Source organism: Anolis sagrei, chromosome 6 (assembly GCF_037176765.1).
Source record: "Anolis sagrei isolate rAnoSag1 chromosome 6, rAnoSag1.mat, whole genome shotgun sequence".
Taxonomy (NCBI): Eukaryota; Metazoa; Chordata; class Lepidosauria; order Squamata; family Dactyloidae; genus Anolis; species Anolis sagrei.
Genome location: NC_090026.1, coordinates 19,664,372 through 19,692,209, shown reverse-complemented (window position 1 = coordinate 19,692,209; position 27,838 = coordinate 19,664,372). Strand labels below are relative to the sequence as shown.

General features: G+C 42.5%; 1 protein-coding gene across 1 annotated transcript in view; it reads left to right on the top strand.

The window, feature by feature from the left end:
• The window catches only part of CACNG8 (calcium voltage-gated channel auxiliary subunit gamma 8), a 44,221-nt gene extending 16,783 nt beyond the window's left edge, over positions 1-27,438 (top strand). The window contains exons 2-5 of the mRNA XM_060780419.2: positions 1,090-2,470; positions 9,626-9,709; positions 20,009-20,149; positions 25,993-27,438. Coding sequence (XP_060636402.2) covers positions 2,248-2,470; positions 9,626-9,709; positions 20,009-20,149; positions 25,993-26,651 — 1,107 coding nt within the window. The 5' untranslated portion in view covers positions 1,090-2,247 and the 3' untranslated portion in view covers positions 26,652-27,438. The remainder of the gene's footprint in view (positions 1-1,089; positions 2,471-9,625; positions 9,710-20,008; positions 20,150-25,992) is intronic.
• Positions 27,439-27,838: the final 400 nt, after the last annotated feature.

Sequence of the window (27,838 nt, the reverse complement as noted above, 5' to 3'; positions counted from 1 at the left end):
TTCTTTTAGGTTTCCCCAGGATGGGCTAAGCTCCCGTGGGCTAAGCTCTCGCTTTCTGCCATTCCAGTCAGAGAAGGCAATAGTTTCTTTTTAAAAATAAGAATTAAGGTGCAGTAATTACCCGTTAATAGGTTGGCTCACATTGTAGCTTTTGAGCAAAATTTCTAGACTTCTACCTGAAAATATTCAGTAAGTTTTGCATATTTTAATCAACCAAAACTTAAAACTTTTCCCCCATAAATCAAGACTCACAGGAGCCAGCCATTGTGTTTTTGTTTTTTGATTTTCTTTTCATGTCAGGAGTGACTTGAGAAACTGCAAGTTGTTTCTGGTGTGAGAGAATTGGCCGTCTGCAAGGACATTGCCAAAGGACACCCAGATGTTTTACCATCCTTGTAGGAGGCTTCTCTCATGTCCTCCCATGGGGAGCTGGAGCTGACAGAGGGAGGTCATCCACGCTCTCCCCAGATTCTGACCTGTCAGTCTTCAGTCCTGCCAGTGGAAGGGTTTAACCCCTTGTGCCACCAGAGGAATAGAGGAATTGTGTCTAGGAAATAACATATTGGTCTATGCTCAGAGGCCCTTACCTCTGGGCACCCAGTTTGTGAAATATAATTTGTTTCTCCTGAAGTGTGCTAGATTCCTCATGCCATGGTAGCTCAGTTATACACTTAATGCATAATAGTGCTGGAAATGTAACATTGCACTTGTAGACTGCATGCAATAGATGGGTCAGGAATCTATATGGTTGCCCAGTAGTAGGTACTTATATGCCAGCCAGAGACACTCCTTTTTAGTCTCATTTTATGCTGAAATGGGTTTTCAATACTGAGGCACACTAATGTAAACATATCCGTGTAAAATTCTTGTGAGAAACAGCAAAGTAGGAAAGGAAAACCTTTTTCTAAGAGCCAATAGGGTATAGAAATTTGAGTGTTCAAAGGATGCCTGTCTACAAGGACCTAATAATCCACACTCACTTTGCGGTCACGTCAGGGCATCAGGGAATCCTTGCCTTACATGTGTATTTTTTTTCTTAATCAATTCTTTTCTTCCCTGTCTCTCTTCCTGTTCTTTCTTTTACCTCAGGAATCACAGAGTCACACAACTAGTTGGGTCCTTGGCAAGCTGAGTAAAAAAGTTCAAGTGATTTCCATAAACCAATCTGTGCCTCAAGACTGAAGAGCAGCAGCTGAAACTCAAGATTTCTCAAGCAAAGAGAAATTTGGAAGATCCGAAAGAGAAACAGAAAACAGGCAAGCAAGAAAAAGAGGAAAAGAAACCAAGAAACTTGATCTGAAGATACTGAGAACGTCCCCAAGCATTCCTAAAAACTCACTGAAGTTGTGTAGATTCAGGGAGCAACAGTTTTCAGAAAACACAACAAAGTGTCTTTGAATGTTCTAGTCTTTCCACAGGACTTCCGCAGGTTCCTCGTCATCCATTCAGAAGATTAATACAAGCAATTTAGAGATCCTGTAGATTTTCCTATAGCTTCCATTGCTCAGCATCTCTCCAGAAAATCCCTACAAGCTTCCAGAAAATCTCCAGTAAATATCTAGATCTTTGATAGAGACCTTCTGCTGTCCTACTAGTAGGCATCTACGTGCCATACTGTAGTAGCCTTCCAAAGGATTGTCAACTAGCTTGTCAGGATTTCCACGTCAGAATAGACCTGCTGCTATTCCTGCCATTCCACAGCCTGCTAGTTGTCAATTCCTTCATTTTCCAGTTGTGTCCTCCACCATATTTTTCTGAATTGCTCTCAACAATTTCTATACAAATCACTTGTACGCTTTCTTCAAGTTCTCAATCATTCTCCAAAAATTCTGAATGTGATTTCTGCCACTTCTTTGGCAACCTCCTTTTTTAAAAAAAGGGACAATCCATTTATATTTTCCTGCTACATATTTGAAGAAGAGCTCCCAAGAGAACTAAGTATTCCAGAAGCAAACCAGAAGAACCTCTGCCAGTATTCCTCGCAGCATTCCCAAGATCTTACAAAGACAATCTTCCTCGCCTGTCCAATCCCAAGGCTCCTTCTACACGAAAGCTAAGTAAACAAAGGCAGTCCCCTGCTGTGATTTCTCAAAAGCCATCAGCATTCCAGATTCTGACTGAGAGGAAGCCAGCTGCAGTAGGCAAGTCCTCCATCCTCACCACTCTTAGTACCACTTGCATTCATTCGTGCTGGCTTCGTTTCTCACCGCCAAGCTGGAGTCACTTAAGCGCTGGAATGAGGAAAGGATGGTGTGGTGTGAGAAAGGTGTCCAGATTCTACTCACCACTGTGGGGGCCTTTGCGGCCTTTGGCCTCATGATCATTGCCATTGGCACAGATTATTGGCTGTACGCCCGTGCCTTCATCTGCAATACCACCAACATCTCTACTGAGGAAACTCCCCAGAAGGACAAGAAAGACCCTGGAGGACTTACCCATTCAGGCCTTTGGAGGATATGTTGCTTAGAAGGTGAGGAACCCAGTCCTTGGAAACCCAGGGGCCATTCAGATTGCATCATGATAATGCTATGATACCACTTTATTGGCCATGGCAACATGCTATGGAATCCTGGGGTTTGTAGTTTGGCAAGGGGCTGGATTAGTCTAGCTGAGAATTCTGAATACCCTTCCTTGCCATTCCCAGGATTCTATAGGGCAGTGGTTCTCAACCTTCCTAATGCCACAACCCCTTAATACAGTTCCTTATGTTGTGGTGACCCTCAACCATAATATTATTTTCATTGCTACTTCAGAACTGTAATTTGCTACTGTTATGAATCGTCATGTAAATATCTGATGTGCAGGATGTATTTTCATTCACTAGACCAAATTTGGCACAAATACCCAATACGCCCAAATTTGAATACTGGTAGGGATTAATTTTGTCATTTGGGAGTTGCAGTTGCTGGGATTTATAGTTAACCTACAATAAAAGAGCATTTTGAACTCCACCAATGATGGAATTGAACCAAATTTGGCACACAGAACTCCCATGACCAACAAAAATACTGGAAGGACTTGATGGGCCCTGATCTTGAGTTTTGGAGCTATAGTTCACCTACATCCAGAGAGCACTGTGGATTCAAACAATGCTGGATCTGGACCAAACTTCACACAAATACTCAGTATGCCCAAATGTAAACATTGGTGGAGTTTGAGGAAAATAGATTTGACATTTGGGAGTTGTAGTTGCTGGGATGTATATTTCACTTACAATCAAAGAGCATTCTGAACCCCACCAAGGATAGAATTGGGCCAAACTTCCCCCACAGAACGCCCATGACCAACAGAAAATACTGTGTTTTTTTATGGTCTTTGGCTACTCCTCTGACACCCCCTCATGATTCCCCAGAAGTCCCGACTTCCAGGTTGAGAAACACGGCCATAGGATGTTGCCATAGCAGTTAAAATGGGATAATACTTCTATAATTGTGATGTGTAAATGGGCCCCAATTCTACAGTATCCCACTATGTTCAGTTTGAACTGATAATATGGTCACTGCAGACTCATATAATGTTCATTGCAGTTCAATCTGAATTATGTGGGTCTACCCAGGCATGGGCAAACTTCGGTCCTTCAGGTGTTTTGGAATAGGGCATCAGTCAATAATGGAAAAGAACATTAATGCATTTTGTTGAGAAGGAAAATCTAGTGGGAAATAAATTTAGGGAGACAGAGGATGCAAATGACAAATGCTTGTAAGAAGAACAGTCCTTACTGTAGAAGACATCCAGTATCTATGCCTATATAGACTCTCATTTCTGGTGCAATGGAAGCAATGGAACATCACATCCAGGTTTGTTTACACCAGCTGCTGTTTTTCTTCATTCTTTAGGTATTTGAAACAGACTGGGTGAGGGCTCTATCACATTTCTGTGGCTGTTTGGGGTACATATTTTGGCTGGAAAATAATTTGTTTTAATTGAGAAGGATAGGAGGATTGAGGGTCTCTTGGGGGTTTCAGGGCACAAAACAGGCCCCATGGACACATTTACACCACTCTTGGGGCTAGGATCATTCTATAACAGGCATGGGCAAACTTGGGCCCCCCAGGTGTTTTATTTGACCACAATTCCTAACAGCCTCGGGGCTTTCCTTTCCCCCCTCAGCCGCTTAAGCCAAAGTTGGCCCATGCCTGTTCTAGAATGACCAATTAATCAAAGTTCCTCTGCAACATTAATTAGAAGCTTCCTCATTGCAGCTCCTGCCTCTAATTGCTACCTGTGCAGTGCAGCATCAGCATTACTGAAGACTCCTCTTCACTGCCTCTCAATTAGTCATGTTCCATGCCTCATTGAAATATTAATTTCCTTTCATCACAGTATTTAAATGCTGGATTCAGGACTGATGTAAATACCAAGGCATTTACATTTTGATTTCCGGTTTTATTTTATTTTTATTTGCAAAATAATATCAGTGATAACAGAAGGCAAAGAAGGAGAGGAAATTGGTAGTCAAATCTCCTTGCCCTGATAGGGAATGGAAGCTGACCAAGACTGAACCAGAGGCAATCAAAGGCAGAAACAACAAGGAGAATGCTTTTAATGAAACATGCAGCAGGTTATTATTTTTTTATTTATTCATATCAGGAGTGACTTGAGAAACTGCAAGTCGCTTCTGGTGTGAGAGAACTGGCCATCTGCAAGGACATTGCCCAGGAGACGCCTGGATGTTTGATGTTTTACCATCCTTGTGGGTGGCTTCTTTCATGCTGGAGCTGACAGAGGGAGCTCTCCCGAGATTCCAACCGCTGACCTCTCAGTCAGCAATCCTGCTGGCGCAAGGGTTTAAACCATTGCGGTACCAGTACCTTCTACAGTAGGCTATGGATAACTAATGTTTTCCTCGTCCATTTCAGACCAGTTGATACACTAATTATATCCAATTGCAAACAAACCTATATGCCACAATTTGGATCTGGAAAAGAGATAAGAAGATAAAAATTTAAAATGCTATGAAAGGAATACAATTGGTGATGGCACCAGCTAAATTCTCAATGAAACGTGACTGAATGAAAGATGGCAATGCTAGTGTAAATCCAGGAACCAGCTGTAGTGACACCGCTTCATGAGTGCTAAATGAGAGAGCCATCTAGAGAAACAAGCTGAATGAAAGACAGTTTGAGCAGCAGAAAAGCAAAAAAAAGTAAAACACGCACAAACTAAAATCTGGTTGCTAACATTTCTTCCTTTGTCCAAACATTATATCAAATTTCTGGTGGGATCAAGGGACATAAAACAACAATGAAGATGAGATAGTTCAGGCATGGGCAAACTTTGGCCCTCAGGTGTTTTGGATTTCAACTCCCACAATTCCTAATAGTCTACTGCCTGAAATAGTTGATGGCTGGCTTATATTATTGTACCAGGGGCAGGGTGTTAGTCCACATCACAGTAACAGCCTAGAGAGCACCTATTTACTTTATGTAAGCAGGGTTTTAAAAATCAGATATTTCAACTGTACATATCCCCTCTTACGCTACATAGATAAACAAAACATGCTTTACTACTTGCTGACACTCTTGGTTAGTGGCAGCTTCCTCACAAAAATCAGTACAGTAACCATTCATTTGTGAATCTATCTGAGTTCATTCACCAACGGGACAATCCAGTGTCTCATGTGGCAAAACAAATCCCAGCTCAGCATCATTTAAGCCATCCCTGCTGCCTCACCAAATTTATCCTGCCAAAATTGGCATCTCTCTAAAATTCAAATTCTCCTATTTTCCAAAAATATTATCTAACCCAGGTATAGGCAAACTTCAGCCCTCCAGGTGTTTTGGACATCAATTCCCACAATTCCTAACAGCCAGTAGGTAGGCAGGTAGATAGGTAGGTAGATGGATGGATGCTATTACCTCTCCATATAAGTTATATCCAAAGTTGGGGATGGTGACTCAGGTGCATGATTCTAGGAGTCTTCACTCTTTCCAAAGTAACTTTTCTTGCAAAAGCCATGCCATGCTAAAGGAGAAGGGGCCCAATAGCCATGTATAAACCTTTGGAAGGATAGTAATAGTAGTAGTAGTAGTAGTAGTAGTAATAATAATAATAATAATAATAATAATTTTATTTCTTACTTGCCTCTCCTCATGGCTTGAGGCGGGTTATAGAACACACAAGCACAGCAAAAACACCACCAGTACACATATTACAACATTTGTTGTTGTTCGTTTGTTCAGTCGTTTCCGACTTCGTGACTTCATGGACCAGTCCACGCCAGAGCTCCCTGTCAGCCCTCACCACCCCCAGCTCCTTCAAGGTCAATCCAATCACTTCAAGGATACATTACAACATTACCTCTATGAAAGTTAAACACCCAAGCATATCTCTATCAAATACATATTAATTTTGGAAGACCAGAATATCCATATCCTTTTGGAGAATTTTTTTTGGCATTCACAACCATTTGAATTGTGGGAGTTGAATTCCAACAACACCTGGACGGCTGAAGTTTGCACATGCATGACCTAACTCCTCTGTGTACTTTCCTCCAGGTGTGGAAGGGCCATGGGAGAGATGTAGCAGTTCCATAGTAACACCAAGGTTTGTGAATGGCAAGTAATAGTGTAGCTCCACATGCCAAACTTTCATGTTATATAGGATGCTATCCAACCGCAGATGTGCGGCACAGACAAATGTCACTTGTACATGAATAAACAGTTGCATTCACACATATGGCCAGAACTTAAAAGAGAGTTCTTGGGAATCTCTTCCACCTGTCTTTGTGGGGGATGATCAGGGATCCCCAGAGAAGGTTACTCCCATTCCCACCACCTTGGTGTAGGTGGGTTTGCTACAATCTACAAGCCAGCCTTCAACACAGACCGCCTGTCAAGACAAGCATTACCGAGGCTCTAAATAAATATATGTTATTAATATGAAGCAGTCTCTCACTCCTGAATTCCTCACCCTACCCACATACCCGCAAACAGGCTGCCACGTTGCCCACACAAGACTCAATCAGAGAACCCAGGTTTTCACCCGGAAACTGTGCCTTAAGGCTAAATGCTGTGAATGTCTTGAACAAGGCTGCAGACGCTGTGCCTCCTGTTCACATCCTCCTGCTCATCTCTGTACAGCCGGACAAATTCAGGCACTTTCACGTTGCGAGCTGTTTTCCGCAACACTGACATCCTTTCCCTCACTCAGTCTGACAACTAATGTGCTTCTCCCTCCAACCTTCAAGGCAGGACAGACTGCAAAACTCTGTCTCTATTTCTCAACTGCGGGCTATTAAATAGAGTATATGCTGGGTGTGTAGAAGCTCAACCTTACACCATGTAAGTGGAGAAGAATGGGTTGCTTCTCCAAAGCTTCTTGTTCTGACAAACACTCCATTACTTAAGGTGCATCTACACTGCAGAATTTGACACCACTTTAACTGCCATTGCTCAAGACTAGGGAATCATGGGAGTTATAGTTTTACAAGATCTTTAGCATTCTCTGCCTCTTGCCCGGGGGTTGGCCTGGATGGCCCATGAGGTCTCTTCCAAATCAACGATTCTATGATTCTATAAATAGTTCAGGTACCTCACCAAACTACAACTTTCAAGAGTTGCTGCTACGTTTGTATGTAGAGCACTGATAAATATTGGTGTTCCAGTGGGCAACATTAACATTTTTAGCTTTAACCCTTGTTGGAAAAAGTATGATAGCTAAAACTGTTAGTTTTAGCTATCATACTTTAGCTTCTTTTACCATAATTGCAGATAAGCATATCTGAAACTTGTGTTGCTACCCTGGACTGAAACTGACTCAAAATAAACAGGGCAGATAGTTCCTGGTTACAATCTTAGAAAAGGTTCACTAATGGCTTTTACATTTGCATATTATACATCCTAACAAGCTCAAGAAAAGGCTAGATAAGGCAAAGAGCTTAATTCTTAACTCAATCATATGGTTGATGGAGAAGTGAAGCATGGCTGAAGGAGAGGAAAGGAAGAAGAGTCTGAAAAGGAGATAGCATGGGGCTGGATCTACACTACTATATCCAGCTTGAACTGCATTATATGGTCAGTATCGATCGGGCATGGGCAAACTTGGGCCCCCCCATGTGTTCTAGACTTCAACTCCCACAATTCCTAACAACCTCAGGCCTTCAGCGGCTGAGGGGGAAAAGGAAAGGGCCTGAGGCTGTTAGGAAGGTGAAGTCCAAAACACCTGGAGGGCCCACGTTTGCCCATGCCTGGAATAGACCCATATAATGTTCAGTGCAGTTCAATATGAATTTTATTTATTTATTTATTTATTTATTTGTAGCATTTATATTCCGCCCTTCTCACCCTGAAGGGGACTCAGGTCAGAGCACAACATATACACAGCAAACATTCAATGCCAAAACATAAACATAAATACATAAACATTAAAATCAGTTATCCTACGTTAGAATCAACTGTTTAAAACCATTTCAACAATCCATATCGACTCCTGTCAACAGGGTAGGCTTTCCTATTATTACCTTATTGCACTGTCCCAAATGCTTGGTCCCACAGACAAGTTTTTACCATTTTTCAGAAGGACAGGAAAGAGAGGGCTGATCTAATCTTGCCAGGGAGAGAGTTCCATAGCCATGGGGCAATCACTGAAAAGGCCCTCTCTCTCATCCCTGGAGAGAGAGGGCCTGGAATATTGTGTCCAATTCTGGGCACCACAATTCAAGAGATATTGACAAGCTGGAATGTGTCCAGAGGAGGGCAACTAAAATGATCAAGGGTCTGGAGAACAAGCCCTATGAGGAGTGGCTTAAGGAGCTGGGCATGTTTAGCCTGAAGAAGAGAAGGCTGAGAAGAGATATGATAGCCATGTTTAAATATGTGAGAAGAAGCCACAGGGAGGAGGGAGCAAGCTTGTTTTCTGCTTCCTTGGAGACTAGGACGCGGAACAATGGCTTCAAACTACAAGAGAGGAGATTCCATCTGAACACGAGGAAGAACTTCCTGACTGTGAGAGCCATTCAGCAGTGGAACTCTCTGCCCCGGAGTGTGGTGGGGGCAGCTTCTTTGGAAGCTTTTAAACAGAGGCTGGATGGCCATCTGTCAGAGGTGATTCGAATGCAATATTCCTGCTTCTTGGGAGGGGGTTGGACTGGATGGCCCATGAGGTCTCTTCCAACTTTTGATTCTATGATTCTATGATCCCCGCCAATATGGGTCTACACTGACCATATAAGGTAATTCAAACTGCATTATATTTCAGTGTAGATCCAGCTTGGGATGAGTTATATGACCAATGGCCCTAGGAATTTTCTGAGATCACTGGTCTAGTTGTTTTAATATGGGAAAGGTATCAATGGCCCTGTATTTCAGTTGATAGGAAGAGTGAATTATGAGATTTAGATGAGGAAAAAGGGAAGGGTATTCAGCTGCAGAAAATTCTGTCTTATCTAAATCCAAATGGCTCTAACTGCAAGGAGTGTGTGAAAGAGAATATTGGAATTTTACAGCATGTATATTATAACATCACGGCAACCCCGAGGTCATGAGTGGGCGACTGCATGGGGGAAATCTGGCATGAAGGCTAAGTAGTTCTGAGCAACGCATCAGAATGTGGCTCTGAGCTAAAGCCATGTTCAAAGAACACTTTTGCATACCGGTAATTTTGATGTATTCTCTCTCAATTCTAGGGCTGAAGCGAGGTGTATGTGTAAAAATTAACCATTTTCCAGAGGACACAGACTACGATCACGACAGCGCGGAATACCTCCTACGTACGTATAAATAGGGGGCTTATTCATTCCCGTCTCTTGGCCTCAGCAGCAACGTGTCTCCACAGTTCTCTGTAACCAAGGGAAACGGTTGGGATACCGCGGAGCCTCTGTTTCAGGGGTTGCTAGGGCTGAGATGCAGAATCTGCCCTCGGGTTTTAGCTGGGGATGGACAGCAGCATCAACGTATTAAAGGGGATGGATGGATGAGATCTCAGATCTGGTGGTTTCCTGCCAATGCAAGGGGAGGGAGCACTGGAGAAGCAGTGGCCATGCTGCAAGGGACTGGCAATTGTTGCTCAGCATCTAGGCTTCTTCTGATGTGTCTGTCATATTGCGGAGTGGAAGTGTGCTTTCATTTTGTGTGTGTGTGTGTATGTGTGTGTGTATCTGTATATTTGTTAAGTAAAGTAATGTGTGTATGTGTGCGTGCGTGTGTATGTGTATATATATACATACGCACACGCGCACACATAAAAACACAATTATAGTAAATCATTAAAATAATCAGTTGTTCACATTAACACATCGTCCACACTATGATTTAAGCAGTAGCTGGATGGCCATCTGTCAAGGGTGCTTTGAATGCGATCTCCTGCTTCTTGGCAGAGGGTTGGACTGGATGGTCCACAAGGTCTCTTCCAGCTCTATGATTCTATATTATGGCAGTTTGGGAGAAGGTCCACAGGTTATCAGTTTCTCTGCCCAACCTGGACACAGCATATTATTTGAGAACATAGAAATGCTGGACCACTCTATCAACCACTATGTCAAACTACACAGAGAAGCCATTGAAATCAACAAACGTGGGCAATTTCAACAGAAAGGAAAAAAAAAACATGAAAATGAAAAAAAAAATCTGGCTACCAGTATTTAAAAAATGATAAAATCATAATAGTAAATAAAGAACAACACTCAAAAACTGGAGAACTCCAGACAAGAAACACCTACCTCCAACAGACAAGAGTTGGATGTTTTGATGTTTTACCATCATTGTGGGAGGCTTCTCTCATGTTCTCACATGGACATTGAATGTTTGCCATTTTTATTTGGAAGCCGCTCTGAGTCCCTTCAGGGAGAGAAGGCAGGTTGTTGTTGTTGTTGTTGTTTTTATTATTATTATTATTTGAAACACAACAAGATGAGTCCACAGCAGACAACATCACTCTGCTGGCTGTTGTATTGGATCACATGTCGGACACTTCCGAAGTGTTGTTGTTATTGTTGTTGTCATCATCATCATCATCATCATTATCATCATCAATGGGGAGAGAAGAAAAAGAAACATTTTTATTTTGTACAACTCCATACTCCAGTGTTGCTTTTAATTGGGGGCAAATACTGAACAATATAAGATTTATATTGGCTACTGAAGACTTGAAGTCCAAATGCAACTGGCTTCTGTTTAAATGAGGAATTGGTTGAGTCCTTGGGTCATTTTTTCCTTCAAAAATAATTTCCATCCTATCGATCTTCTCCCATACTTTTAATTTTAGCGTTGAATGTGTAGTATTAATTTGAATAATTGATTATTTTAGTGATTTATTATATTTGTTTTATGTTTTACACACATACACACACACATATATTTTATATTCATTTCCTATGTTGCTCAAGAACACAGCTTTGCGGTGAATACCAGACGAGTGCCAAAGCCATCATTATGCTAATTACTCTCTGACTCCGGCCAAACCAGGGCTCTGCAGTCATTTAATTGCCGTGAATGAACAAGATAGAAATAACAGAATTGACCATATTGTTGCTCCCTGCCCTGAATGCAATTCAAATTCCTTCAACAGCTCATAACAGAAATTCTGTACTTTGCTAATCAAAAGGGAAGGGCTAGTGATATTTGGTGATATTTGCAGAGGTTAGGAAAATTGAAATGCACACCAGCAGTCAGAAGGAGATGAGAAAGAAATCTAAGTTTATTTATTTACTTCATTTATACCCTGCCTTTCTCACCCCACAGTGGACTCAAGGCAGCTTACAAACTCTGGCAAAAATTCAATGCTACATCATAGACACAGGGGCAGCTCAACCCATTACGCAAAGCGAACACTTGCAGCAGGCATATAGCGGGGGGGGGGGGGGGGCTTGGGGGGCTTCAGCCCTCCCCCCCCCCCGAAATTCTCATGGTGGTCCGCGAGAAGGCCTTACTGGTACATTATTTAAACTGTTACGTTATTCATATCATGATCTGATCACCATGCTCAATATATCCCATATGCATTGGGGTATTGGGGTAACGATACAAAAGGTTTGCTAGGATAGACCCTCTTTCACTCAGCTCCCCCCAAAACAAAATCCTGGCTACGGGCCTGATTTGCAGTATAGTTGATTTTGCCCAGGGGCGCTCTTGAGGCGCTCTTGGGGGAAAATAGACCTTGACATATGTGAGTTGTAGTTACTGGGATGTATAGTTCACCTACAATCAAAGAGCATTCTGAACTCCACCAATGATGGAATTGAACCAAATATGGCACACAGAACTTCCATGATGAACAGAAAAAATATATATCAGTGATTGGTTGGGGGGGGGGAGGGGAATACTGTTTGCTTACGTTGAAAATTACCTAGGGCCGCCTCTGCATAAACATAACAATAAAACCAATATAACAATAAGCATACCCTATCAAACTATAAAACCGTCAAACATATGAGCAAATAAAACACATAATACAATAAAACAGATTAAAACACAAAACATATTAAAACCTAAAGTACCGAGTCTTGATTTTATACTTATTAGTTAGTCCGTAGTCATTAACCAGGGGAGCCCACAGCGGAGCAGTGGGTTAAACTGCTGAGCTGATGAACTTGTTGACCGAAAGGTCACAAGTTCGAATGCAGGGAGTGGCATGAGCTCCCGCTGTTAGCCCCAGCTTATGCCAACCTAGCAGTTCAAAAACATTCCAATGTGAGTAGATCAATAGGTACTGCTCCAGCAAGAAGTCATGTAGTCATGTCAGCCACATGACCTTGGAGGTGTCTACGGACAATGCCAGCTCTTTGGCTTAGAAATGGAGATGAGCACCAACCCCCAGATTCAAACATGACTGGACTTAATGTCAGGGGAAAACCTTTACCTTTACCTAGTCATTAATCAAACTGTTGTGGTCAAATTCCGATTTAGCCTATTCTCCAAATTCCAGCATACAGAGCCAAGTTTTTAGCTTTCTTCAGAAGACCAGGAGGTATGGGGCCTGCCCGATGTCACTAAAAAGGGGCTACAACTGAGGGGCCACCACTGAGTAGACCCTGTCTCTTGTTCCCACCAGTCACGCTTGTGAAGGAGGTGGGACCAAGAGCAGGGCCTCCCCAGCCATCTTAAAGCACTTGTTGGCTCATAAAGGGAGATGTGTCCAAATAGGTAAGTGGGACCAGAAGCATTTAGGGCTTTCTAGGCTAAAGGCAGCACTTTGAATTGAGCCCAGTAGCAGACTGGCAGCCAGTGGAGCTGACGCTCCCTGTACACCATCTTCAGACTATTGGCATATGGTTCATATGATTCATCAATGAATTTTACATTTAAGCTTGGGTCACATCTCCAAGATATGTATGCATATGCAAATGCAGGAATTTCAAAATCTAGGGGGAAATCCAAAATACTTCTGGCCCTAAGCATTTTAGATAAGGGATACTCAAGCTGTATACTTGCATATATTTGATTCAAGGTTTAAGGAGGTCATCCTTATAAGAAGGTTAGACATTTCAAGAAGTTAAGGCTATGAGTCATGACAGCATCCTTCAAAGGCAGAGGCAAAATCACTTAGATTTCCAGATGCTAGGAAAAAGTGGAAAGAATTGGTTGTTTATATCTCTTTTATTTTCCAGAATTTGCTTTGTGGTAGTTTGAAGGGCAAATTTTCTCCACTCTGTATTTATAAATACATTTTTCTTAGCGTGTTCTAGTCAAAAGACCATGTCACTAATGTATCGTAAAGGTAAAGGCTTCCCTTGACATTAAGTCTAGTCATGCCTGACTCTGGGGTTGGTGCTCAACTCCATTTCTAAGTTGAAGAGCCGGTGTTGTCAGTAGACACCTCCAAGGTCATGTGGCTAGCATGACTGCATGAAGCACCGTTACCTTCCCACATAAGTGGTGCCTATTGATGTACTCACATTTGCATGTGAGTACATCAATAGGCACCACTTATGTGGGAAGGTTGGCAGAAGCTGGGCCTAACAGCGGGAGCTCACCACTCCCTGGATTCGAACTGCTGATCTTTCAGTCAGCAAGTTCAGCAGCTGAGCTGTTTAATCCCACTGCGCCATCAAGGATGTATGGGTGCACTATAATTGTAAAAATGTTTTTAAGGCGAAAAGAAGGGAAAGATACTTTAAAAATTCTGATATGCCTTGGAATTAAAAAGAAACCCCCTTGTGGGTAGGACTAAAATGTTTCACTGGTGCCGTGAATTGCCAGAAAATAGCCTAAGATAACAGAAACACCATTTGCATGTTCACAGGAGCCCAGGGAAATTCAGCAACAAATACCAGGACCTCCAGCCAGCTGTTGACACATTTGCCCTGTCTAGAAAAATCCGACAAGAAAGTGATTTATGCTGAAATGCCCTGCTGAAAAATCAGCAAGGGTTTTTGCCTCCTTCCAGAGGATGAAGAAATAGACACATCCTCTCTTCCCACCCTTGTCAATTCCTCCATGGTTTGCCCAAAAAGCTTCCATGACAAATCAGCCGCTTTCAGTTTGGTTAAGCCAGTGTTTCTCAACCATCATAATGCTGCGACCCCTTAATACAGTTCCTCGTGTTGTGGTGACCCCCAACCATAACATTATTTTAGTTGCTACTTCATAACTGTCATTTTACTACTCTTATGAATTGTAATGTAAATATCTGATATGCAGGATGTATTTTCATTCATCACTTCCTAATGCCACGGCCCCTTAATACAGTTCCTCACATTGTGGTGACCTACCATAATATTATTATTTTTGTTGGTACTTCACAACCGTAATTTTGCTACTGTTATGAATCATAATATAAATATCTGATATACTGGATGTAATTTCATTCACTGGACCAAATTTGGCACAAATACCTGATACGCCCAAATCTGAATACTTGTGAGGTTGTGAGGAGGGGATTGATTTTGTCATTTGGGAGTTGTGGTTGCTGGGATTTATAGTTCACCTACAATCAAAGAGCATTTGGAACTCTACCAATTATGGAATTGAACCAAATTTGGCCCACAAAACTCCCATGTCTGACAGAAAATACTGGAAGGGTTTGGTGGGCATTGCCCTTGAATTTGGGAGTTGTAGTTCACCTACATCCAGAGAGCACTGCGGACTCAAATGGTGGATCTGGACCAAACTTTGTGCCAAATTTGATCCAGTCAATGAAAATATTCAATATGCCCAAATGTGAACACTGATGGAGTTTGGGGAAAATAGACTGTGACATTTGGGAGTTGCTTGGATTTATAGTTCAGCTACAATCGAAGAGCATTCATAGAATTGGGCCAAACTTCCTACACAGAAGCCCCGTGACCAAAAGAAAATACTGTGTTTTCTGATGGTCTTCGGTGACCCCTCTGACACCCCCTCGCAACCCTCCAGGGGTACCGACCCCCAGGTTGAGAAACGCAGAGGAGAGAAGGACAAAATTGAGAGGAGAGGACAAAAGTATTGAGAATTTTTAAAAAATGTGCTACTACATTTTAAAAGAAATAATTGTGAGATTTGCCATTCTCCAAAAGCAGCATTTATACCCCATGGCATTGTGTGTAAAGCCTGTGTGTTATATGGAGAGATGGGGCCAGTCAAGAACAGTTTCATGGCCAAATAATGAATTTATCTCAGGGTCATGCTATCAAAAAAGTGGGGTTGGAAATAATCCAATTCAGTGAGTTCATTTTTTTTTTGTTTAGCCAAAGGCCAAAGCAAACAGAAAAAAGAAGGGAAGATTCCTCATATTTCTTTATTTATCTTAAATGTCTGTTTCTTGTTGTTATGTGCCTTGCAGTTGACTCTGATTTATGGTGACTCTATCCTGAGGGTTTCCTTGCTAAGTTTTTTTTCAGAGGATGTTATTGCTTTTCTCTAAGGCTGAGAGAGAATGACTTGACTACTATGTTTCCACAGCTGAGTGTAGATTTATATCTTGGTCTCTAAATGCAAGACTAAAGCACTACACCAGGCATGAGCAAACTTTGGCCCTCCAGGTGTTTTGGACTTCAACTCTCACAATTCCTAACAGCCGGTAGAAACTGCATCCCCCTAAATTTCTGTATCATCTCGCAGTTCAAAATGCCTGGGGCAAAGACACCTGTAAAATACCTGACTAAAAACTTTGATCCAAAGTTTAAAAGCTTGGGCAAGTCTTTGGCCAGATTCATCCTGCCATAATTATGAGTGTATCTGCATGAAAGTCAAGATACATAACTCCCAGGATGTATCTGCACTGTTTATTTATTTTTATTTTGTATCAAAAGCATTGCATAAATTAGTATAAAACTGATAAAAATAGAAGGAGCACAAGTGGCTAAATATATTTTGACCAAAAACGGGCAACAGCAACCGCATTGTCTGTAGCCTCCAACAATTCTTCTTCTGTACACAAGGCAGGACATTGCAGAGAAGCATACAGGTGCATTGTTGTTTGTTCTGCTCCACAGTCACACAAGGTGAAAGATTCTTTTAGGTAGGGCCATTTTGCCAGGTTGTCTTTTGATCTGCTCACTCCACTTTTGAGGCTCTCCAGGGACTTCCAAGTTGCTCCTGAAGGAAGACCCTCATGGGGGGACGGCCAGTTGGAATGGCCTGGTTTAGCTGCCCAGAAGGATACTCTTGCTATTGCTGGGGGAATGTTAAGAGGAGCGGTGGTTCTCATGAAGCTGTTCCTTGATTTGAGTCTACTGGGAGGAGGCCGATAGCCATCTGCACTATTAAATGAACGCTGTTTGACACCATTGCTATGGAATCAAGGTGTTTTTTGTTTGGTTAGGCACCAGCACTCTTTGGCAGAGAAGCTTAAAGATCCTGTAAAACAGGGGTCCTCAAACTTTTTAAACAGAGGGCCAGGCCACAGTCCCTCAAACTGTTGGAGGACCGGATTATAATTTGAAAAAAAAAAAAGACTGAATTCCTATGCACACTGCACATATCTTATTTGTAGTGCCAAAAAAACCACACTTAAAAACAATAGAATAATTAAAATGAAGAACAATTTTAACAAATATAAACTTATTCGTTTTTCAATGGGAAGTGTGGGCCTGCTTTTGGCTGATGAGATCGGATGGTTACTGTTGTTGTTGTGTGCTTTCAAGTCGTTTCAAGCTTAGGCTGACCCTAAGAGAGGGCCGGGTAAATGACCTTGGAGGGCCGTATGCAGCCCCCGGGCCTTAATTTGGGGACCCTTGCTGTAAAACAACAACTCCAATTTATTTATTTATTTATTTATCGTGTCAGAAATGAATTAAGAATACAGTTATAATGTATAGAAAAACCACAAACAAAATTAAACACTTGGCATTATACTAAATTTTCTTTGACCAGAAGCTGGCCTCTGGTATCACTGTGAGAAGGTCCTCCATCATGCATGTGGCAGGGCTCAGACCGCATTGTGGTAGATGGATGAGCTGGAGATGTCAATGCCTTGGTCCTTTCATACAGACTGCTACTTTCCGACGGATATCACGTGGCGCAATACCAGCTAAACAGTATAATTTATCTAGCGGTGTAGGGCATAGACATCCTGTGATAATGAGGCATGTCTCATTAAGAGCCACATCCACTGTTTTAACATGGTGAGATGCATTCCACACTGGGCATGTGTATTCAGCAGCAGAGTAGCAAAGCGCAAGAGCAGATGTCTTCATTGTTTCTGGTTGTGATTCCCCAGGTTGTAACAGTCAGTTTTCGTATGACAGCTCCAATGATTATATAGCATTTAGCTATGGCAATTAAAGTGGTATCAAACTGCATTCATTCTATATTGTAGACACATACTATGTTGACACAATTGGTGGAGGCTGAAAGATTAAGGCCATGGGTTGAGCAACCATGGAGGAAGCATACATACACCTCTGTCCAAAGTCTACACAAGTTGCAGGAGCCCCGGTGGTGAAATGGGTTAAACCCTTGTGCAACCAGGACTGAAGACTGATAGGTCAGAGTTTCAAATCCAGGGACATGGCAGAAGAGCTCCCTCTGTTAGCTCTAACTCCCCATGCGGGGACATGAGAGAAGCCTCCCACAAGGATGATAAAACATCAAAACATTCGGCCATCCTTTAGGCAACGTCATTGCAGACAACCAATTCTCTCACACTAGAAGCGACTTGCAGTTTCTCAAGTCGCTCCTGACATGGAAAAAAAAACAAGCAAAAATTAATTAAACTCTGCAAACTGTTGCGAGCTGCTGGTCTCCTGTCAGAACTGGATGTTTGAACAAAGCTCTTTCCTGGAGTTCAGCCCTCATCCCTCAAACACTGCAGTTTCCTCAGGGCCAGCTTCTGAGATCCACCAACCCTACTATTCACAGAAAGGTTCCTTGCTTGATTTGCAGGACACTGACTCCCACTGGAAAGAGGAGATGAGGAAGCCCACTTCCATCAACCCAATTGCTGCACACCAAAATCTGGATCCGTCCCTTAATCTTTTTGCCTCAACAATAAAGGGCTTAACCTTATCCCAAAAGCTAAATACATCTTAGCATATATATTTTTTACTTCCACTCACTTCTTTTTAATTAAAGGTTGACCGGCCAAGGATTTATGAATTAAAATAATTTTCTGGCCAGCAGCTCTCATAATAGTTCTTCTTCTCCAAAATCCTCATTTTCCTGTAAATCACTTCCCTCTGCCCTTCGCCTTTGGGCATTTATAATTATATAATGTCGACAAAATGTTCCTGGCATTTTTCAAAAGAGCTATGGGAGGAAAAGGAAAGGAAGTAGTTGTACTTCCCCCTTCTTAAACATACACACACACTGACAACTGTGAAACCGTGCTGTTTTTGCTTTCCCCTTTTCCAATGCATGTGTACTGTTGAGACAAGGAAGTCCACATTTTGGAATCAACGAGAGCCCTGGAGGCAGGAGAGTTCTTTGGTTGTCCCTGCAAAAAATCCATTCTGATTTGGTTGAGTTAGGATTAAGTCGTTCAGGCATAATACGTAAATCTACTTTTCCACCCTAGAAATTTCTCTCATATGTTCCAACTGTCCCTGCTTAAAAGGCAGAGAGAGTTGCTGTTTCACGGTCCATGCCTCATCCACAGCACAGTTAAATAGCATTAGTCAGGAGTAGGACCTACGAGACCCAAAAATCACATATAGGCCCTTGGGAGGTTCATTTTGACCTCCATAGACCTCCCAATGGAAAAAAAAATGTTTATTAGGAGGCTGAAATATCTGAAACAGTCTTTCTCAACCTGAGGGTCGGGACCCCTGGGGTGTCAGATGGGTTGCCAAAGATCATGAGAAAAAACAGTATGTTCTGTGGTCATGGGGGTTCTGTGTGGGAAGTTTGGCCCAATTCTATCATTGGTAGGATTCAGAATGCTCTTTGATTGTAGGTGAACTATCTATCCCAGCAACTACAACTCCCAAATGTCAAGGTCTATTTTTCCCAAACTCTACCAGTGTTCACATTTGGGCATATTGAGTATCTGTGCCATGTTTGGTCCAGATCCATCATTGTTTGAGTCTACGGTCCTCTCTGGATGTAGGTGAACTATAACTCCAAAACTCAAGGTCAATGCCCACCAAACCCTTCCAGTATTTTCTGTTGGTCATGGGAGTTCTGTGTGCCAAGGTTGGTTCAAGTCCATCATTGGAGGAGTTCCGAATGCTCTTTGATTGGGTGTCCAGACCCTTTAGAAAAGCCATTACAGGCTTTGGCCAGCTCTCCCGACGCGTAGAAATGACGCACCAGGAGCGCCGGGGGGTGCACATTTTCTGGGATGGGTGTGAACAACCTCCCAGAAACATCTGTGTTATTTAAACGTGGATGCTTCTGGAATAAAAGGCTGTTTGGATCTGCCCCTAGCTGCTAGCTGTTAACAGTAGACTGAAGGGAATTTTACACAATTTCTCGGTAGCAGATTCCTCATTTAGATTACAAATTTGTAACTGCAGGACTGAAAGCCAGGCATTATTTGATGTTAGATGTCTCTGTTTACTTATTGGTTTATTATTCTCAACACAGAAATCTAGCCTATCAGGAAGAAAGGCTAGAAACCTTGCCAGAGACCTTGCTAGTACACTAACAAAAATTTCTGATCCTAGGTGTTTGCTATCTTTTCCTTTGTAACTGTGGGCATGTGTCTCCCACAGGTGTGGTACGGGCCTCAAGCATCTTCCCGATTCTAAGTGCTATCTTGCTGTTACTGGGAGGATTCTGCGTAGCTGCAAGCCGTGTCTACAAATCCAAGCGCAACATTATCCTCGGTGCTGGCATCCTATTTGTTGCTGCAGGTGAGTGGTGTAGCAAAGCTGGAAGAATCCCTCTCGGGTCATGTTGTTTATTTGATCAGTCCCTTCCGACTCTTTGTGACCTCATGGATCAGCCCACGCCAGAGCTCCCACACTCTGGTCTTGAATGTGGCTGCAATTGAAATGTCCACTCACAATCCGTTTCTGGTCATTTCAGTTATAGAGAAACTGCTCTTCTATTCCTCTATTTATCATTGTCCATTTTCTTCTTCATGGATCGCAACTTCAGCTTCATATCCATTTACTTCTGACTTACCACCCTTTCTATTTGTTACATTCTGTTCCATGGTATTTTCTAGGAAGAGACAGAAGTGTGTAGGATCACATGTTTAGTATATGAAAGGTTCCAGGTTCCTGGATTCGCCAGAGCAGCGTTTCTCAACCTGGGGGTTACAAGGGGATGTCAGAGGGATCTCCAAAGACCACCAGAAAATACAGTATTTTTGGTTGGTTATGGGGGTTCTGTGTGGGTAGTTTGGCCCAATTCTATTGTTGGTGGGATTCAAAATGCTTTTTGATTGTAGGTGAACTATAAATCCCAGAAACTACAACTCCTAATGGTAAAGGCCTATTGCCCCCAAACTCCACCAGTGTTCACATTTGGGCATATTGAGTATCCGTGCCAAATTTGGTCCAGACCCATCTTTGTTTGAGTCCACAGTGCTTTCTGGGTGTAGGTGAACTACAACTTCCAAATTCAAGGTCAATGCCCACCAGACCCTTCCAGTATTTTCTGTTGTTCATGGGAGTTCTGTGTGCCAAGTCTGGTTCAATTCCATCATTGGTGGAGTTCAGAATGCTCTTTGATTGTAGGTGAACTATAAATCCCAGCAATTACAACTCCCAAATGACAAAATCAATCCCCAAAATCCAAGCCCACCAGTATTCAAATTTGGGCATATTGGGTATTTGTGCCAAATTTGGTCCAGTGAATGAAAATACATCCTGCATATCAGATATTTACATCACAATTCATAAGAGTAGCAAAATTACAGTTATGGAGTAGCAACAAAATAATTTTATGGTTGGGGAACTGTATTAAGGGGTCGTGGTATTAGGAAGGTTGAGAAACACTGCACTAGACTCTCAGAGATCCTCCTGGTCAGTTGAAAGGCCAAACAGGGTATAGGGTTACAGCCTGTGCTGGATGGGGTTACACTTCCCCTGAAGACTCAGGCTCGCAGCTTAGGAGTGATCCTGGATTCATTGTTGAGCCTGGAACCACAGGTTCCAGCAGTGGCCAGGGGAGCTTTTGCACAACTAAAACTTGTGTGCCAGCTGTGCCCATATCTCGGGAAGTCAGACTTGGCCACGGTGGTCCATGCTCTTGTTACCTCCTGTATGGATTACTACAACATGCTCTACGTGGGGTTGCCTTTGAAGACTGTTCAGAAGCTTCGAATGGTCAAAAGGGCAGCAACCAGATTGTTCACTGGAGCAGAGCACAGAGAGCACACAACCTCCCTTTTACACCAGTTATGAAGTAGCAATGAAAATAATGTTATGTTTTGGGGTCACCACAATATGAGGAACTGTATGAAGGGGCCGTGGCATTTGGAAGTTTGAGAACCACTGCTCTAGATACAATATCTTCAGTCAAGGTGGGGAGATGTAGCATGCAGTTGAAGGAAAAGAATGTTTGAAATGGATAATGTTTTTGCATAGTAGATAAGAACAAGGGGACTTTTGTGTAGGAATTTATGTAGCTGGAATAGCTGATTTGAAAAGGAACCTCTGATAGAGACCTCCCTTATTGCTATAGCCCAGTAAACACCACTCATTGATACTCATTGAAGAAACTCTTGTAGCCATTAGGAACAACTGAGCTAGTTCTGGGCTGTGTTGCTGCCAGTCAGAGTGGGCTAAATATAGTGGCCTAATTCACACAAAAGGAGGTGGGTTCATTTATACCATGATTTATGCTTACATTTATTCAAACATGCCATACCTTCATCTATCTTCTTCCATCCTTTCTGCATCCTTCCACCCATCTTATTTCCTATCTCTCCAGAATTGTCCATCTCTCACATTATACCACTCCTTGCATGTATACATCTATGGATCTCTCCTTATGAATCTTTCTCTCTTTCTTCTTCTTCCCATCACCATATGCATTCAGACCTGTATTCTGGTATCAGACAACCAATGGAATAGTTGGAAGGACTTAGACCCTAATAATAATAATAATAATAATAATAATAATAATAATAATAATAATGCATCATACAGTCCTAGATACTTGGGAAGTGTCTGATGTGTGATCAAATACAAAAGCCAGCTTAGTGATTTTGTTCGCTATGTACTAATCTGGTAAGATATGTAATTATTATTATTATTATTATTATTATTATGACACGATATGTGGATTTAAAGATCGAACTGCAAAGACTCTGGCACAAGCCAGTCAAAGTGGTCCCAGTGGTGATCAGCACACTGGGTGCAGTGCCTAAAGACCTTGGCCTGCACTTAAACACAATCAGCACTGACAAAATTACCATCTGCCAGCTGTAGAAGGCCACCTCACTGGGATCTGCACGCATTATTTGCCAATACATCACACAGTCCTAGACACTTGTGAAGTGTATTATTGAAGGCTTTCATGGCCAGAATCACTGGGTTGTTGTAGGTTTTTTCGGGCTATATGGCCATGGTCTAGAGGAGAGAATGCCTCTAGACCATGGCCATATAGCCCAAAAAAACCTACAACAACCCACTTGTGAAGTGTCCGACACGCGATCCAATACAACAGCCTTCTGCCCTAGGGGACTCAGATCAGATTACAGCATGGACATACATAGGCAAACATTCAATGCCTTTACAATAATATACAATGAGACACAAACACAAACAAAGGCAGAGGCTTCTCCCTTTCATTTCCGGTTTCTGGAAGCTCTAGGGACATGCTCTCCTCCATTTTTCAAGCCTAGGAGCCTGCACTGTGATCTCATGGCTGTGTGCCCAACAATATTGCTTGGAGCATCTTTTTGCCAAAGACAGTCAAAAGAAAATTACGGCTAGTCCAAAATGAGGAAGGCAGATTGTTGTCAGGTATGCATCTTATGGACCATATAATCGTGAACTGCATGGGCTTCTCCTGTGCTTCCACACAAGACGTTGGCTCTTACTTGCAAAGAACTAAATGTCTATGGCTAACATATTGAGAGTAGATTTGCTTTTGCTTTTGTCTGAAGCTAAGAGTATCACATACCTAAGAACATGCAGTAGGTTTCCATGGCCAGAAAGGATTCGAACCCTGGTCTCTGTAGTCATAGTCCAGTGCTCAAACCACTACACCACACTGCCTCTTCGAAGTCAGGCTAACTACATCCCTTTTGAGTTTCCAACAGGCAGCAAAATTCTTGAAATTGCCTTTGTTCTTGAAACTGCTGGAGTTTTTTTTAGTCTGTTTGAAACAGTTTTTTTTGTCATTCATATTTAACATTGTTTTTGTCCATTGCATATCATCTCTTTGGAAGTTGAGAACCGATGTACACAAGCTATAAATAAGTAAGAATGAAATACTGGCAAAATTGTAATCATTTGTGCAGAATTTCAGCCGGGGGGAGACGAGGGACTATAGTTCTTGTTGAGCAGGATTTGGGCAGGAGGAATCAAGGATTAGCTAGGGTTGGGATAGACAAACTGTCCTCCATTTGTTTGGGACTACAACTCCCATAATCCCTAAGTACCAGTGCTGCTAGATGGGGCTAATTGGAGTTATTGCAGATATCTAGAAGGTATGAACTTGCCTCGCTCTAGTATAGAGCATTAACACAGAACTCCAGTCCTAGATTATAGATCTATGTAGTTTCAATTCTGCTCTTCAAGCTTGTTAAGCTGTTAATATGAAGGCTCTGGATGATGTTAATATAACTATGAATTCAGGTCTGCAAGCTAGAAAGCTGCTGCATGAAAATGAACACTAGACTGCAGATCAAGGAGGAGAAATAGAAAAGTCTCCGAGATGTGGGATGCTTATATCGCTCCCTAAACCCTCATCATTAAAATGAAAATACTTAAAGAGATCTACTGTGCTATAGGGGATGCCACTGCACTATGGGTGGGGGTTGCAATTTTGCTAAGTACCATATATACTTGAGTCTAAGCCGACCCGAATATAAGCCGAGACAACTAATTTTACCACAGAAAACTGGGGAAACTTATTGATCCAGGTATAAGCCGGGGTGGGAAATGCAGCAGCTACTGGTCAATTTCAAAATAAAAATAGATACCAATAAAATTACATTAGTTGAGGCATCAGTAGGTTAAATGTTTTTAAATACTTACCGTATTTCAAAGAAACACAGTAAACTAGCTCTAAGTGGAAAAGTAGGCTCAACAAAAACAATATGGTATCAACAATAACATAATAATAATAATAATAATAATAATAATAATAATAATAACTTCATTTGTATCCTGCACTATCTCCCCATGGGGACTCATGCTGGCTTCCAACATAATAACAGGCAAACATTCAATGCCTATATAAACAATGCAGAGCTAGATATAGATCTATAATTATATATACTAATTTCAAATATGCATTTCCCCTGAAACATTTCCAAATCTTCTCTCTATACGTGTGCATTTCCCTCCTGCAATATATGCAAACCCTATATATCTATGTTTATATCTATCTAGCCATCTCTCTCTCTCTCTCCCTCCCTCCCTATCTATCTATCTATCTATCTATCTAATCTATAGGACTTGCAAAGGCCAGTGAACACTTCCAAGGGAACAAAAATGTGTGTGTGTATTAACACATTTAGATACAGAGAAATCGGGCTTGCAAAAGATTTCAGGGGAAATGCATATATAAGATTAATATGCATATAGATATATATATGGATAACACAGAGCTTGCAAAGATTTATAGGGGGGAAATCTATATATTATTTACAAGCTTTGGGGCATTCCCTTCTCTCTTTTTAATAATAATAATAATAATAATAATAATAATAATAATAATAATAATAGATCTTGCAGATTTGCCAGAGTTTTTCTGTCTTTTTCTTCCCCTCCCAACCATGCAATCTTTCCCCTCTTTTCCCTTTTTCTTCCCCTCCCAACCATGCAATCTTTCCCCTCTTTTCCCTTTTTTCTTCCCCTCCCAACCATGCAATCTTTCCCCTCTTTTCCCTTTTCAAAGCATTCTCTTCCCTTCTTTCTCTCTCTCTCTTCCCCAACCCCCTCCTAAATAAATAAGAGTTTCCAAAATGGGCAACACTAGCCTGGGAGGAGAAGCGGAGTGAGGGAGGCTTTGGAAAACAAAAACACTGTTAAGGGAGGAGATAGAAATATATCATATATTGCAAGCAATGGCTCGGAGCCTTGACCCCATTATGAGCTGATTGGAGGCTTTTTCAGCTGAAAAAAGGGCTGAAAAACTCAGCATTTGTGGTATTTTGGGGGGAGTGATTATGACTCAAGAGGACTCCCCCTCCCCAACATTACTTTGGGGGAACAAGTCCCCTGACTTAAAAAAATGCTAATGAAATTGCCTTCCATGTCCACTATGCAAAGTGCTGCTCAAATTGGTGGTCTCTGGACCAGTGTTGGTTCCAGAGCCAATTTCTAACTACATTTGTACCTCATGGGCACAAATATACCAGACAGATACATGTGGCTTGTACATGGTTCTTCTCGCATTCCATTTCTAGAGATATACTTTAACCTGAAACTGTGAAAACACAGAACATAGATTGGAACCACTGAACATCTGTCATCTTTTTCCAATATGTCTTTACCTATAGACCTCTTCCTTTTTTCTCCCTCTCCCCACCCCAATCTCTCCATTACTGCCCTTCATCCCCACACCTCAGGTCTCAGTAACATCATCGGTGTTATCGTTTACATCTCCGCCAACGCTGGGGACCCCGGCACAAAACGGGATGATGAGAAGAAGAGCCACTACTCTTACGGCTGGTCCTTTTACTTCGGTGGCCTTTCCTTCATCCTGGCAGAGATGATTGGAGTCTTAGCCGTCAACATCTACATTGAGAAGAACCGTGAGGCCCACTGCAAGAGCCGCACGGAGCTGCTGAAGAACCCTTCCTCTTCCTCTTCGGCCATCTTGCGCCTACCCAGCTACCGTTTCCGATACCGCCGCCGGTCGCGCTCCAGTTCCCGCTCTACCGAACCCTCGCAGTCTCGAGAAACCTCACCAGTAGGCCTCAAAGGGTTCCCTTCCACCGACATCTCCATGTATACACTGTCGAGGGACCCCTCCAAGGCCAACATCAGCTCCCTCTATGGCGGTGCCAGTGAAACGGCCTCCACGGGGGCGGCGGCAGCACCACCACCGTCAGGGGCAACGGGTACAGGCGGTGGTGGGTTCTTACAGTTGCACAACACCTTCCCCAAGGACCCTGGCGTCACTGTCACTGTAACCGGGCCCAACGTAGCGGGGGCAACAGGCACCTTGGGTAAAGATGCCTCTTCCAACACCAACACCCTCAACAGGAAGACAACTCCAGTGTAAGGAAGGAGCAAAGCGAGGAGAGGGTATAGAAAGGGTAAGAGGTGAAGGCAAGACACAGCTCAAAGGATGTTGGGGGTGTCAGAATGTTCTGAAGCGAGAAAACAATCCATTCTACAGTTCCTTCCTTCCCTTTTCTCGTTTCGTCCTCCTTTCCTTCCACTCTTTCCTTTCAACCTCTGTCTCTTTGGTCTTCCCTCCATCTCCCTGCCCTGAACTTCCGTCACCTTTTTTGACCTACCAGTGGGACCTAAGATTACATCTCACATCTTGTGGAAGAGAAGGAGTACTTTCACCAAGGGGCTTTCTGTGAAAATAAATAAAAAACAAATACGAGGCAGACTTCAACCATTTCTACTACCAGGTTTAGGAGAAATAACTCAAACATCACTGTCCTTACAATCAGGCACCTCGAGGATAACCGGGACGGATGCTTTTGACACAGACTACAGAAGGAGGGAGCCCGTGACTGCGGCTCCGTGGCTCTCGGAGAAGTGTCATTCCTCATGCACACTTGGTTGACTTTTCTACTGGACAGCCAAGAGGGCCTGAAAGTGGTGTGGATAGGGATTGGAAGTGGTGTGGGTATGGATTGAAAGCCCGGTCTCCCCTGTTCACAAGCTGTGTACAAGATAGCTTCCACAATGTACTGTGCCAAAATCTGGGGCTGCAGTGCGGATCAAGAGGGTGTTTTGTTCCTCGCGGAGTATAAGGGATCCCTCTTTTCTCCTTCACTGCAGCTTTACTAAGGGCTGACAAAAGTTTGTGCCAAAACACAGTGCCATGGGGTTGGGGGAGGGATAAAGTATGGGGGGGGGGGGGAGAAGATTTTGGGAAATCTAAAAGGACTGACTGCCCCTTAGTGGTTGCCAGAGGTATTTCTAATCCACTAGACTTTTGACAAATCTCTTCTAATCTAATCTTTGACTCTTTTCTGTTTTTGGCCCATCTGTAAGTCACGACTGAGCCATAGCTCTTCCTGAGATGAAGCTGTCTTTGGGGAGGAGGGAGGGTGTCCCTGCTCTTTATACAGATATCCCTCACCCATTTTCTTTTTCGAAATGATAATTAATTCAATTATAATTGATTTCATTTGTTTGCCTTGTCCATCGGGTAGGTAGAGTTTTAAGAGTCCTCAGCCTTGCATCTTCTTTTCGATATCTGGACGAAGAGCTTGACAAATGAATCCA